This window comes from Carcharhinus amblyrhynchos, chromosome 25 (assembly GCF_965287045.1).
Source record: "Carcharhinus amblyrhynchos chromosome 25, sCarAmb.v2.hapA, whole genome shotgun sequence".
In the NCBI taxonomy this organism is placed as follows: domain Eukaryota; kingdom Metazoa; phylum Chordata; class Chondrichthyes; order Carcharhiniformes; family Carcharhinidae; genus Carcharhinus; species Carcharhinus amblyrhynchos.
This window is the reverse complement of record NC_137348.1, coordinates 25,925,798-25,941,946: the sequence shown is the minus strand read 5'-3', so window position 1 is coordinate 25,941,946 and position 16,149 is coordinate 25,925,798. Positions and strand designations below refer to the sequence as shown.

The following is a 16,149-nucleotide window of genomic DNA, read 5'->3' as shown; positions in this document are numbered from 1 at the left end:
TCTATAACACAGCAACCTCTTTCATATTTCTGAAGGTTAATTATGTTGTAATATTTTGTTCTCTAGTTATGGAAGCAAAAGGACTTATGGGAAGAGAATACCGATCTTGTGATTCTTATGCAAAGGTAAGTTCTTTCACTTCAAAAGTTCCACAATGAAAATGTGAAGCCTTTTTCATAAAACGGAATCACAACTAAGTCAAATAAGGCTTATTATTTTTGAGCATTAATTGGCCAAAAATCTGTTGCATGGATTATTTTGTATTCATTTTAGTAGATTACAGAGTAGAAACAATGCATGTATGCCATATTCTCTTTAGGAACTGAAATATCTATTGTCCAAAATAAGAAGGTCAACAAAACTTAAGCCACATATTCAAAAGTTAAATTATTAATTTATTCATTGCATTATATTTTATGCCTTTTAACTTTCTTTCAGCATTTATAAAAAACAGGTTATGATTATTTTGGGTCTACTTTACATCAGACTGACTAAAATCTATATCATTTGCATTATTCTCATCCTTTTGTAAATTTGCTCTCTTTTGTCTTCACAGTCTTTTGTCCTGTCTGTCTGCATTATTGATGATTTCTATTTTACCTACTTGCTTTCTATCTAGCAATTTGCAGGTCATTTAGCACATGAAATTTGTGGTGCCAAGCTCATTCTACATATGTAAACTGGGCATCTAAGTGTCCAGAATGGCAGGCAGCATACAATTGGACAGACCATGCTGGAAGTGCACCATCCACCATACTGGTAGAGGCTCCTATGTTGGCAATTGAAGTCTTCGACACTACAAATGCAAATAGGGCGCTTCTTGCCTGTTTTAAGCCCCATTTACAAAATATGTTCGTGACGATCAGCATCATTCCATTATGGTCAGTATTCTCGGGCACTTGACAGCCAAACTTAAAAGAGCTGTTGGAGGCTACCTCTTGATAGTTAGGTGATTTTTTTTAGCTTATTGTGGAGTCAGTAAGAGTAGGCATACCTCCTCCGGGATGCACATGAAATCTATGGAGTTGTTTTTTTTCCTACACTTCAGCACAATCCAATTTTTAGGCCATGTGATTGATGACTCTTGATTCTCTCTAAGTTCTCTCTCAATTTTTTTTAAACCTTCCACTGATTCCAGTGTCACTCCTTGTTAGCTATTATCATCAAATATTATTTAATATTATTATATTTCATTGTTTTGTATAGAGTTTCTGAGAATGAGAAACAAGAATGGTCCCCAAATTCAAACCCTGTGCCACTCAACTTATTACTTTTTCTTATTATTTATTACCTTGATAGAACTTCGACAACTGAACGGTGTTTTCTGCCTTTTTGGTTCAGTTATTTATTCAAGATCCTACTTAAATTACCTTTCTTGTCTTAAAGTTGTCAGTGGTACCTGACAGTGATCGTGGATGTAGACAGAAGACAAAGACTGTGCCAGATTGCAAAAATCCAGTATTTCATGAACATTTCGTTTTGTAAGTACTTCTCATTCTTACTCATGTTTTATTATATACATGTAGTTTATAGCATGAAATTTGACAACTTAATCAAACGTTTAAGGTCAGGGAAATCCTACAACAAAGGAACTTGTTTTTACCTATTTGCACTTAAGGTATTTTTTCATAATTGAGCATTTGACTCAGCTATTTCAATTGATTCTTTAGGCATTATAAGGTAATGTGCTCTTTTTGCCCACCTGCTTTACAAGGCATCCATTTCAGTCTGTCATTGTTGTGAAACATTGGAACTGTGCACCTGGAAACATGAACACTGTCCTTAAAATATTTCAGTCTACATTTTCATGCACAGCTAGAAATAAACTTGCATTCTCGGTAACAGGAGTAATCCGCATGTGACCTTAAATGTGTTTTCAGTGTCACAACATTGCCTGACAAGTTGTCTTTCCCTCACTGCATGTAAAGTAATTCTCCTCAAATGTTGCCATCTTGAAGCATTTTCCTCTCGTTGACCTAGATTTAATACTGTCACTTATATTTTTATGGATCTTGTCAGGCCTCAAATGATACTTGAATTAGATATTTCAGCATAGCATGGCCATGGGTGATTTTGTTGAAGGCTCACATACATCTGTTACAGTTCCATGTGTATTTTCTCCCACAAAAGTTTGTTTCAGACTATGTTGCTAATTTTGACTGGCAGCTTTCTATCAGGCATAAATGTTTCTAAAGCAATTGCCACCTTAAAAATATTGCTAAAAGAAGTGTTGGCACGTTGCTTGACCAGGGCAAGGACTGAGGCTGGAATTTTGTGGCTGTTTGCACCTAACCATCATAGCCAGTGAGGATGGAGAATTTGGCGTTCGGCCAAATCTCTGTTCACAACAGTGGGACAAGAGAATCCTACTAGTGTGAATAGCTGGAGAATCCAGCCCAGAGGGTATTTAGTTAGAGTTCAGTAACAAAGGAGAAGCTATTATGTTGGGTGTATACTATAGGCTACCAATGAGTGAGAAGCAGGCAAATTAGCAAATTGTCAGGCTAATTACAGAAAAATGCATGAACTACAGAATAGTGATAGTGGGAGATTGCAATTATCCCAATATGGACAGGGATAGTAATAGTGTAAAGGATAAAGATACGGAGGGATTCTTGAAATGCATGTAGAGAACTTTATTAATCATCATGTTTCCATTTGGTGCATGTAGTGTTTCTCGATTTTCAAAAGGCGTTTGATAAGGTGCCGCACAAAAGGTTGCTTCAGAAGGTTAGGGAGCATGGAGTTGGGGGTAAGGTGTTAGCGTGGATAGAGGATTGGTTGTCTAATAGGAGGCAGAGAGTTGGTATCAATGGGTGCTATTCTGATTGGCGGTTGGTAACTAGTGGAGTGCCGCAGGGATCGGTGCTGGGGCCTCAGCTATTTACCATTTATATAGATGATCTGGAGGAGGGGGCTGAGTATAGGGTGACGAAATTTGCTGATGACACAAAGATGGGTGGAAAAGCAAATTGGGCGGAGGGTGTGGAAAGTCTGCAGAGGGATCTAGATAGGCTGAGCGAGTGGGCGAGGACCTGGCAGATGGAGTACAATGTTAGTATGTGTGAGGTTATCCACTTTGGCAGGAATAATAGTAGGAAGGATTACTACTTAAAGGGTGAAAAGCTGCAGCATGCTACGGTGCAGAGGGACCTGGGGGTCCTTGTGCATGAGTTGCAAAAACCCAGTCTGCAGGTGCAGCAGGTGATCAAGAAGGCAAATGGGATGCTGGCCTTTATAGCGAGGGGGATGGAATATAAAAGCAGGGAGCTCTTGCTGCAACTGTACAGGGTGTTGGTGAGGCCGCAGCTGGAGTACTGTGTGCAGTTTTGGTCGCCGCACTTGTGCAAGGATATTTTGGCCTTGGAGGGAGTGCAGAGGAGGTTCTCTAGGCTGATACTGGAGATGAGGGGGTTAGACTATGAAGAGAGACTAAATAGACTGGGTCTGTACTCATTGGAGTTTAGAAGGATGAGGGGGATCTTATAGAGACGTATAAGGTAATGAAAGGGATGGATAGGGTAGAGGTAGAGAGATTCTTCCCGCTCAGAAAGGACAGCAGGACTAGAGGGCACAGCCTCAAGATAAGGCGGGGGGCAGTTTAGAACGGAGTTGAGGAGGAACTTCTTCACTCAAAGGGTGGTGAATCTCTGGAATTCTCTGCCCGTTGAAGTGGTGGAGGCTACCTCGCTAAATATATTTAAGACACGGGTAGATAGGTTTTTGGTAGACAAGGGAATTAAGGGTTATGGGGAGAAAGTGGGAAAGTGGAACTGAGCCTCTTCAGATCAGCCATGATCTTATTGAATAGCGGGCAGGCTCGAGGGGCTAGATGGCCTACTCCTGCTCCTACTTCCTATGTTCTTATGTTATGTTCTTATGTTCATTTCAATAAGGAAAAACAGCTGTGCTGAATCTAGTTCTAGGGAATAAAGTAGGAAAATGGAAGAATATTTTGGCAAAAGTTATCAGATTTAGATTGTATCAGATATAGAGTGTACCTTGTCCTTTTCCATAACCAATCAAAAGTAGGCGCACTTAATTGGAGGAGGTTAACTTCAGTAATGTTGGATAAGTGAACAGTGTGATGTCTTCAAAGAAGAGGTGCCTTGGGTTCAGAGTGCACATTCATATGACAAGGAAAAGAAGGGCATCCAAAGCTAGAGCTCCCTACAGGCTTTATGCCACATAGATTAGAAATTAGACAGAAAAGGAAGCCTTTCAGTCATTGTCCAATTTATGATATAGTAGGGAATCAAGCTGAATGTGCTGAGTACTGAAGAGACATAAAAAAGAGCAAAGAGAGAGTATGAACATAGCCAACATAAAATGAAGCTCAAAGAAAGATTTTGCAAACATTAATATTAAAAGATTAGTCAAAGAAAAGCTGGATCAAACAGAAGATATACCTTTGAGGCGAAGGGCATGGCTGAAATACTAAATAAGTACTTTGCATATGTCTTTGCAAAAAAAGGTGATGCCAGTAGAGCAGCACAGGGAACACAGCAATGAAAGTAGATGGGATAAAAATGAATGAAGAGGATTTAATGAACAGATTAGCTGTCCTCAAAATTGGAAAGCCACTTGGCTCAGATGGCATATATTTCCTGGTTTATTTTGGGTGCTTCAAGTGCAGATGGCACAGCGGACTGCTGCAAAATGAAGGCATTATGATTGACAAGATACTGGACATAGACCTGCATGATATGCTGTATGTGGTTGCACATCATATGGACATTGCAGGAATGGAATCCCTTTTGGTTGTGGTACATTTCAGTTGAAATGTGGTTCCTGCATTTTGTCAGGAGCACCCTGCACCATGGGGAAGCTGTAATCCTCACCAAACTTTGTATGGTGTTCATATGCTTCTCCCTGGCAAAAGAAAATGACTTGTAATATTGAGTCTCAGTGACTTCCCTTCTGAATGGGTGGCTGTCAAAATGTGGGATGTGGAAATGTTGTTTATTCTACCTTAGAAAGAGCCAGACCCATTAATTTCATGGCCATGGTCACCTTCATAGCCATTGGCCATGCTAACCTCTGTTTTCTCTGAGGCCACAGTCCTCTCTGAGTCAAATGCCAGATTTCAGTGAGGACTTCCTTAGTTACTAAACTCTTTGTTACTAAAGTTAAGGTTGTGCAGTTTCTACCTGAACTCACTAAGTGGATGTGACCTCACAGTGAAAGCCCTTTTCCATATCTTCCCCACCCCTTTCTGCAGCTAGCATTCCTGTGTGGCACCTCTGATCTCCCTTGAATTATAACAATTGTCTTGAATTGTTATAATTCAAGAGCCATACAGCTACTGCACTTAGGCCTGGGACCACATGGTTTATGCAGAAGCCTTGAAGGCAAAACAAAGTCTTTCATACGTCATACAACTCCCTGCAAACAATTAGCAATTTTAAACAACTTTAGAAATGATCAGATACTTCAAGAACTATAAACAGAGCAAAAAGAAGTTAATCAGCAATGTAAGAGTTGTTGCGTCATTATGGCACAGAAGGAGGACATTCAATCCATCAGATCCATGCTAGATCCCCAGAGAAACCTGGCCAGTCCCACTCCCTAATTTATCCTTTAGGGTCCTGTAAGTTAATTTCCCTCAAGTGCCTAATCAATTTCCTTTTGAAAGCACTGAAGATTTCTCTTCGACCATCCTTGTAGACTGTAAGTTCCAAGTCATTACTACGGTTGCATAAACATATTCTTTCACGTATACTCTTGTGTCCTTCATCCCAAATCTTAAATCTTTGTCCCCTACCTGGTCCTTGTGCCATCTGGAAATGGGTACAGCTTTTCTTCCAAGGAGAACTTTTCCAGTTTCTCTACCCTAACCGTGTAGCTAAATTACCTAATTCATGGAGCATTCTGGAAAATCTCATCTGCTCTCTCGCTAATACTCTCACAGCTAAAGTACAGTGATTGGGACTGGTTTAGTGTAACGTGTCTGCTTTCATAGATGTTATTTCCATTTATGATTACCAAGATCTCGTCTGCTTTGTTAACTCTTTTATCGATATGTCCGCTACCTTCAAAAATCTATGCATATGCACCCCCAAATTTATCTGTCCAGGCACAGAGTAGTCTATATATAGCCTCTCTTGATCCCTTCTGCCAAAACGTATCACCTCGCACTTCTCTGTATTAGATTCCATCTGCCATTTACCTGCCCATTCTGTCAGCCGATCTATGCACCATTGACTCATAGGGGGCAACCTTGAGCCCGTGCTTGCCATCCATGCAAATGCCGGTGGGGACTGTAGATCATGAAGTCACTGTCTTGCCAGCCAGTTCGTGATTTTGAATCTTCCCTGCCCCTCGCTGGTGACGTTGTCTGGTTTGTGCCCATAACAGGCATGAACCTGCTTTACATGTATTTGAATAGATTTTAATATAATTAACCCACCTCCTCACCAAACATTGACCGACCACCACCACCACCACACCTCCTCTCCCCCCCCCCCACACACACACACACACACACACACACACACACACACACACACACACACACACACACACACACACACAGAATATTGACACCGCACTAGCGTGACATCATGTCAACATAGTTTACAACAGATTCAACCAGACTTAAACCTGTCGTGAGGGTCTCCCTGGGGCACAAAGGTAAGGATAGCTCCCGGGGAGAGGGACATGGCCAGACTGTGGCTTGGCATTGGCCCCTTGTCCTGCCTCTTGGCACAGGTTCATGCCACACCAATCTAGCAATACCAACTTGGCAGTGCCAATCTGTGCCATGGGGTGAGACCCAGTAGGTGCCTCATGGGGAAGAGGGGATTCATTTGGATGTGGTGGTGGTGGTGGCTAGGAGTGGAAGGACGGAGGAGCTGAGGATGCCAGTGATGGCCGATGGGCGGTGTGGGGGAGAGCGGTTAGAGAGATACGGACTCCAATCAAGGGTGACGAGGAGAGCGCTGAGACTTCTGTGGTGTGCTGGGGGCTGCTGTTTACTTAGGTTATGATCAGGGAGCCCTTTAAAGATAATCTCTGTTCAGAGGGTTTTTCTGGCATGTTGAGGCCCTGCCCTCTTGTATGATGGTGTGAAACACGCCTTATTGACTTTCTTTGGCAGAGTCTCGTGAAAACTGAAGAGAAACATGGTGGTTTTCTCACTGGATGTAACAATCACATTTTTTTGTAAGCCTACTATTTCTCTACTTAAGCCATTTTTCAAATTCTAATCTCTGTTCCTCAATTTTGTTGACCAGTTTTTTACTTTGTCAAACACATTCTTAAAATTCATGTTAACAACATCCACTGTTTCCTTTTACGAACTTTCTCTGTTTCTTCATCAAAATAGTTTGTCAGACAAGATCTGCCTTTTACAAATCCATACTGGCTCCCCGTAACAAGCTTAAACCTATCCAAGTACCAGCAATTATTTTCCTTGATTATTGCTTCTAGATGCAGATCAAACCACTGATGTTAAACTGATTGGCCCGTAGTTATAAATCCTTGCACCTTTCCTTGAATAAAGTTGTCATATTTGTATCGAGGGAAGTTTGGATTAAGGGAAGCCCTTCTGCTACCTCCATTTCCATTTCCCTTCACTATCTTTGATAGAATCCATCATTCCTATCAGTTTTCACCCCATTCATCACTCCTGTCAGTTTCACTTCTATTGACATTTTGTCGCATCCTCTTCCTTAGTATACTCAAATACAAAGTATTCATTAAGCGTTCCAGTTTGCCCTCCATCTCTAAATGTATGTCACCTTTTTGTCCATAAAGGCGCCACTCAGTCTCTTACTATCCATCTATTATTTACATACTGATGGAAGGTTTTTGGGTTCCCTTGGTTGGAATTATAGGACACTTTGGTCCCCAGTAACAGAGAAAGAATGGCTCAGGCTCCAGGCAGTGCTAACACACTAAGGAGCCCACAAAAGTCTGCAGTTGGGGTCCAGATCCAGGTTGGGTGGAGAGTTAAAACGGGCTGACGTTTGTGAGGTTGCCTCCAGTGGTCAGGAGTTCCAGAAAGCAAATATCCCCTTTCCCAACACCAACCTGTACAGGCCAGTTCCTACATGGCATGGGGTTAGAAGGATGAGGCCCTTAACTGGTCAGATAGGCAGTGGAAAGGCCACCAGCTGGAATTTACGTGACCGTCTCCCGCCTTCAGACCCACAGGCAGAGAGGATAAAATTCTTTTATGTTAACAACTGTTTTATTCTTATATTCTCTCTTTGGTCATATTTTCCTCTTCAGTTTTGTAGAATCATAGAATCGCTACAGTGCAGAAGGAGGTCATTCAGCCTATCAAGTCTGCACCGGCTTTCTGAAAGAGTATTTTACCCAGACCCTCTTCCCTCATCCTATCCGTGTATCTCCACAGATGATTAATACATCTAATCTACACATTTTGGGACACTAAGGGGCATCTTTTCTTTTAACCTTGAATGGCCAATCCACCTAACCTACACATTTTGGAGTTTTGGAGGTAACTAGAGTACCTGGAGGAAACCCACGCAGATATGGGGAGAAAGTGCAAACTCCATACAGAAAGTCACTGGAGGCCAGAATTGAACCAAAGTCCCTGGTGCTGTGAGGCAGCAGGTCTAACCACTGTATCATCATGCTTTTCCCTCTTATAGTTTTTAGCCTGGATCTCAGTCGAAGAATTCACCTGACATGCACTGTTTACACTTTCTCTCATATTTTCTATCTCCCACATCATTGTGTGGTTGACTCTCAAATTCCCTCTGATATGAAGGGCAGTTAGAGATGAGTAATAAGTGATGACCCAAAAAGCCCACATCCCATAAATTAATTTTAAAAAATCCAAGGAGCTCTGTTTGATGAATATTCAGTCCATGATTCATGTTAATATTTTAGAGGTAATGTTTAGTTCTGGAAAGGTCAAAGTTTAACTGTAGGAAATTGATTAAATAAAACCAAAGCAGTTTGTAGTCTATTACATTTAAAAGGTTGGGCCATGTTAACTTGAGAGGATAACAGCTAGAAAGATGAGGGGTGATATTCTGCAATCCCACTGCAGTGAATGAAGATTTAGCTAAGCATCAATTTCTTCATTCTCACTGAGAGTGACGGTGGGCATCTGAAATTGGAAAATTTCGGCCTAAGAACTGAAATGGATGGAGACTTGGCTGGAGAGCTGGAGAAGTGATGTCTACATTGCTTGAAAAGAAGTGCAATCCAAAGAGTGGTTTTGTTCTGGTAGTTAAATTAGTTTAAAAGCACTCCGTGAACCCTATAAGGCTATATTGTCATGAACATAATAAAGCTTAAGGAGGGTCTCCGGTTTCAATTTACCTGAGTGTTCTTCAGCAGGGGGAGGAGGCTCCACATTGAAATGGTGCTACTATTAGCAGGTTCCAGGCATTTGGGGCTCAGAGAAGCTCTGGAGAGCTGAGAAGATGGTGGAAGGTCATTGGTTCCACGCTGAAAGCAACTAGGGCTCACAGAAACCCTGGGAGCCAGTTATAGCTTGGGCAGTCAGGAGACTGGAGGTTGGAGAAACCCAGGGGCGGTGCCAGCTTAATGAAGTTATCAGTTTGCAAAAGAGCTGGAAGTGAGCGAGTAATTTGAGGCAGGAATGCAGCTTTGTGAACCCTATGGAATGCAGTCTCAGGGGGATAGATTGAACTACTGGGAGGTTTGCTAATGTCCTTTAGGGAAAGAAATAGAACAAACAAAACAAAGAACAACCCAGCACAGGAAACAGGCCCTTCGGCCCAACGAGCCCGCGCTGCCGCATCCTCCTACACCTACCCTGCCCTGTGTGTATGCGAGTGGACCCCCTAACTTAGCCAGATTCAGGGGAGAATAGTATCAATTTGGTATACCAATCAGCCTAAGAGCACATCTTTGGGGTGTGGGAGGAAACCGGAGCGCCCGGAGAAAACCCACGCAACCACAGGGAGAATGCGCAAACTCCCATAGACACAGGCCCAAATCCATGTATCTGCACAGCTAGCAGTGCTAGTCACTGAGCTGTTGCAGCCCCCGTCTACCGGTCCAGGATCAAGCACACACACCGACACGAAGTACTAGGCCACTCCCGGAACCTCCAAGAGCAGCCCACGCACGACCCACTGTGTGCATGCCCCTTGTTTGACAACAAGGTGGACCTCCACCTGCGGAATAAAAAGACAAAAAAGTTAACATATAAGTCTGCATTTCCGGTGTCTCCCGAGGCTCTGACCCTATTTAATACCCCCTTCTATAACCCTCCATCCTTGTTTCGCTCATGTGTCTATCTAAGTAAATCTGCCGTCCTTACCTGGTCTGGCCTACATGTGATTCCAGAGCCACAGCAATGTGGTTGACTCTCAACTGCCCTCTGAAATGGCCTAGCAAGCTAGTTAGTTCTAACAATCGCTACAAAGTCGCAACAAAGAGATGAAACCGGATGGAACACCTGGCATCGACCTAGGCGACATAAAGGCTGCATTCAACTGAGTATGGCAAGAAGGAGCCCTAGCAAAACTGGAATCAGTGGGTATCGGGGGCAAACTCTCTGCTGGTTGGTACGTAGGAAGATGGCTGTGATTGTGGAGGGTCAGTCATCTCAGCTGAGGGACATCTGTGCAAGATTCCCTCAGGGTAGTGTCCTACGCCCAACAATCTTCAGCTGCTTCATCAATGACCTTTCAACATCATAAGGTCAGAAGTGAGGATGTTCGCTGATGATTGCACAATGTTCAGCACCATTCACAATTTCTCAGAAACTGAGCAGGCCAAATTCAAATGCAACAAGGTCTGGACAATATCCAGGCTTGGGCTGACGAGTGGCAAGTAACATTTGCACCACACAAATGCCAGGCAATGCCCATCCTCAATAAGAGACAATCTAACCACTGCCCTTTGATGTTCAATGGTGTAACCATCACTGAATCCCCTACTGTCAACATCCTTGGGGTTACCATTGATCAGAAACTCAACTGGACTCACCACATAAACACAGTGCCTACAAGAGCAGGTCAGAGGCTAGGAACACTGCAGCAAGTAATTCACCTCCTAACTCCCCAAAGCCTATCCACCATCTACAAGGCACAAGTTAGGAGTGTGATGGAGTACTCTTCACTTGCCTGGATGGGTACAGCTCCAACAACTCTCAAGCTTGACATCATCCAGGACAAAGCAGCCCACTGGATTGGCACCACATCTAAAAACATTCAATCCCTCCACCACCGATGCCCAGTAGCAGCAGTGTGCACTATCTACAAGATACACTGCAGCAGTTCACCAAAGATGCTTGGACAGCACCGTCCAAACCCACAACCACTTCCGTCTAGAAGAACAAGGGCAGCAGATAAATGGGAACACCACCACCTGCAAGTTCCCCTCAAAGTCACTCACTGTCCTGACTTGGAAATATACCCAGCAGTCACTGGATCAAAATTCTGGGACTCCCTAACGGCATTGTGGGTCAACCTATAGCACATGGATTTCAGTGATTCAAGAAGGCAGCTCACCACCACCTTCTCAAGGGCAACAGGGAAGGACAATAAATGCTGGCCAGCCAGTGATGCCCATGTGTCACAAACGAATAAATTTTTTTTTGAAAAGGTAAACAATAATTGAGCTAATCCAATTCGGAAAGGCTTTCAGGGGAATTCAAAGGCTATATCTTTGAAAATGAGAGGTTGAAATCGCTTTTGAGGGGTAAAGAATTATCATTAGATTTTCATCAGTGGCCACTGACACCTGGTTGGGTTGTTGAGAAATCTGTGGGATTTATTTCAATTACATCTGCTATTTAATGTGCAGTATGGTATGTCTGACCACAGTTTGCCTTTCATGTTTATCTTATGTTAATTCCGAACGTTAACAATATAATGTAAATATTGTAAATTTCTAGAGTAAAGGTTACTTTGTTTAAAACCATAGAACCTTGTGGTTTTATTTTCCTAGGGGGTAACTAAGATTTCAAACTTTGTCTACTTTAAACAAATTTGATATTCCCTATGCAAATAATTGCACCTGCCTTTCTCTGTTGTTGGTATATTCTCCAGCTGCACCTGAAATATCTCCTCCTTAAAGTTTGCCCATTCTCCTATTATACATTTTCCTGTCAGACTTTAGATCCATTTCACTCTGGCTAGATCCGTTCTCATGCCATTCCTTTTCCAATTGTGAAGTTCAAGGTTTGAACTGGCTCTTCTCTAATAGCTTATGATATGACGATCACTCTGGCCCAAGTGTTCATCGTAAAAAGTCTCACAACACCAGGTTAAAGTCCAACAGGTTTATTTAGTATCAAAAGTACTTAATGCTCTCTCCACTCACATTGTCTGTACCTTCTAACACTTAATTACCTGTAAAGACTCATATTCCAATCACTATTTTGTAAATTGAGTTTGTGTCATTATATACCCTGTTTGTGAATAGAACTCCCACTCACCTGACGAAGGCGCAGCAAGCACTCCGAAAGCTAGTGGCTTTTGCTGCCAAATAAAAGTGTTGGACTTTAACCTGGTGTTGTGAGACTTCTTACTGTGTTTACCCCAGTCCAACACCGGCATCTCCACATCAAGTGTTCATCCACAGACACTTGACCGGTGTCATTCCCCTTCACCTCAATATACATACATACACCTTAAAGAGAACACAATTAAAGCCAGTGGTGAAAGAAAGAAATCTGTGAATTATAGTGCATTGCACTTTAAAGCTTAATGATCAATTCTTAGAACTCAAATCATCAAGAAATCTGTGAATTATAGTGCATTGCACTTTAAAGCTTAATGATCAATTCTTAGAACTCAAATCATCAAGTCCTGGTAGCATCCTAGTAATTCTTTTCTGCATTCTTTCTAGTTTAATAATATCATTTTCTATAATAGGGTAACCAGAACTTACACAGTATCCCAAATGTGGCTTACTAATGTCTTGTATAACTTCAACAAGTCCCAACTCCTGTATTCAATGTTCTAACCAATGCAACCAAGCATGCCGAATGCCGCCTTCACCACTCTGTCCACCTGCGACTCCATTTTGAATGAGCTATGAACCTGTCCTCCTAGATTTCTTTGTTCTATAACTCTCCCCAAAGCCCTCCCATTAACTGAGTAGGTCCTGGTCTGATTCAATCTACCAAAATGCATCACCTCATGTTTATCTAAATTAAACGCCCTCTGCCATTCATCGGCCCACTGGCCCAATTGTTCAAGGTCTCGTTGCAATCCTAATTAACCTCCTTCGTTGTCCACTGTGCCATCAATCTTGGTATCATCTGCAAACCTACTAACCAAGCCTCCTAAATTCTCATCCAAATCATTAAAATAAATAACAAATAACAGTGGACCCAGCACCGATCCCTGAGGCACACCACTCCAGGTCACAGGCCTCCAGTTTGAAAAATAGCCCTGTGCAACCACCCTCTGTCTTCTGTCATCAAACCAATTTTGTATCCAATTGATTACCTCACTCTGGATCCTGTGAGATGCTGAGACTTTGGAAATGATGCAGAGAGCGACCACAAAATTAACATCTCGTTTAAAACACGTAGGCATGCAGAAAGGCTTTAATTAGTTGGGTCAGCAGTCTTGTTGTAGCAAGTAAGGGTAAGGGGAGGTTTAAAGGAAGTATGCAAAATTATGAAGGGTTTTTAATGGAATAGATAGGGAAACACTGTTTCTATTGGCCAAAGGGTCATTAAACGGGGATCGCTGATTTAAGGTAATCGTGAAAAGAAAGAATGGGAGATGGCAATAATTATTTTTCATGGTGAATTGTTATGGTCTGGAATGGATTACATGAAAGGATATTAGAAACTAGAAACAGATTTAGGAGCAGTTTTTGAAAGAGAATGCAATATCTATATAATGTATATACTTGAAAAGAAAAGTAATTGGATAGCTGTAAGGAAAGAGCAGGAAGTCCAACTCTTTCAAAGATCAATGATGTGAAATTTTCCAGATTTTTTCTTTTATTGATTTCTTTTGGCCTTTGAGGATGGGCCTGTGGGTCAATATGGGTAGGGAAAGTGAAACACAGAACTTTGAGGTAGGTTAGGTGGATTAGTGGTATTTTCCTGCCTATAATTTTTATATATTCATATGCCTTGATATCTGTAAATACATCACTTGGAAATCAATGACCTCAGATGCTTATTCTGAGCAATGGCAGGCTTTTTCCTTCTGGTTATACATAGAGTTAAAACATGGACACCAGTAGTCGTCAGATTTTTTCGCAAATAGGATACAACAGGGCAGACAACAAAGGCTGAGAGGTGATCAGATTGTAAGAAATTGCCCATTTAAATTTGAAGAATAAAGCATCTTAGCAGTACATCGGGGCGGCATGGTAGCACAGTGGTTCGCACTGCTGCTTCACAGCTCCAGGGACCTGGGTTCAATTTCTGGCCGAGGTCACTGCCTGTGTGGAGTTTGCACATTCTCCTCGTGTCTGCATGGGTTTCCTCTGGGTGCTCCGGTTTCCTCTCTCAGTCCAAAGATGTGTGAGTTAGGTTGATTGGCTGTGCTAAAATTGCCCCATAGTATTCTGAGATGTGCAGGTTAGAGGGATTAGCGGGTAAAATATGTAGGGATATGGGGGTAGGGCCTGGGCGGGATTCTGGTTGGTGCAAACTCGGTGGGCTGAAGGGCCTCTTTCTGCACTGTAGGGTTCTATGATCTATCTCAAAATCTTGTCTCACTAAGTGTTTGCACAGTTCATCTTTAGCTAGATTGAAGAAGTACACATGAGAAAATCTCAAATGTGCAGCTCTTGTCACAAGGGGGTACTGTTGTTACATCCCTGGATTATGCTATTGTGTAAGTAGATATGGATTTTGAATCACTTCTTAAATGAGGCAATATGCTCCAACCAGCTATAGGAGCATCATCAATGAACGTAAGATACAATTTGATCCTTATTTGGTGTACATTAGTTGTTTATTCCTTAGTTTTATTCATTTTAACGTGTTTTCTTCAACTTTTATGACAGCTTTTACACTCAGTTGTTTATATCATTTATAACAATCAAAGTGGGTAGCATGATAATTCCTTTAGCGATTACGATACAACTCCTGAATTGAATGAGGAAGAGGAGTTTCCGTGGAGTAATTGCATCTGAGGCATTGGCACACATTCAAATTTGCTCCAGGAGTTACATCTTCATATCTAGACAGAGATGTTTGATTTTGTGCAGAAAGATATGTCTTAAGAAATAGGAAGTAGGAGCACGAGTCAAACAGTCATCCTCTCATGTCACATAAAATAATGGCTGTTCTGATCATGGTCTTAACTCCACTTTCTTGCCTGCTCCCCTATAATACTTGACTTCCTTGATGATCAAAAATCTATGTAAATCAGTCTTGAACGTGTTCAATGACCCAGCTTCCACTGTTCTCTGCAGTAGAGAATTCCAAAGACTAACAACCTCCTGAGAGAAGAAATTCCTCTTAACTGCCATCTTAAATGGGAGACCCCTTATTCTGAAATTGTGCCCTAGTTCCACGCTCCCCCAGGAGGACATATTCTGTTATCGTCTGTCAAGTCCCTTCAGAATCTTGTATGTTTTAATATGATTATTTCCATGCTTCTAAATTTCACTGAGTATGAATTGGCTCAATCTGCTCGAACATTCTTTTTAAGACATCCTGTTCGTTCCATTGAATCTTTCTGAATTGCCTCCAATATTTCTCCTTTAACAACAAGACCAAAACTCTGAGTTACTCTAGGTATGGTCTCGCCAATAAAGGACAACATTCCATTTGCCTTCTAGATAGCTTGCTGTACTTGCATACTAATATTTTGTGTTCCATGTACAAGGACACTCAAATCCCTCTGTATTGCAGTCTCTTTCCATTTAAATAATATTTTCCTTTTCCATTTTTCCCACCAAAGAGGGCAACCTTACATTTTCCCACATTGTATTCCATCTGCCAAATTTTTGCCCTGTACTGAACTGATCCATATCCCTTTGCAAACACTTTATGCCCTCCTCACCGCTTGCTTTCCCACCTATTTTTGTGCCATCGGCAAATTGGCTATAATGTACCCCCTTTATTCAGATCGTTCATATAAATTGTAAATAGTGTTATGACCCTATAGAGACCCATAACATTTTAAATGAGATGATGAATTTCCCAGTGAGTGACAAATCTTTTTGTGTAATTCTTTTCATGTTTTAAGACTCTTACTGTAACAAACTAAA

The 16,149-nt window shown here is 41.8% G+C and overlaps 1 protein-coding gene across 2 annotated transcripts in view; it reads left to right on the top strand.

Annotated features, from left to right (window-relative positions):
• rgs3a (regulator of G protein signaling 3a) overlaps positions 1 to 16,149 on the top strand; it is a 245,008-nt gene that overhangs the window by 27,706 nt on the left and 201,153 nt on the right. For both annotated transcript variants that reach the window (XM_080212395.1, XM_080212396.1), the window contains exons 3-4: positions 67 to 125; positions 1,387 to 1,481. In XM_080212395.1, the coding sequence (XP_080068521.1) occupies positions 67 to 125; positions 1,387 to 1,481 (154 nt within the window). The remainder of the gene's footprint in view (positions 1 to 66; positions 126 to 1,386; positions 1,482 to 16,149) is intronic.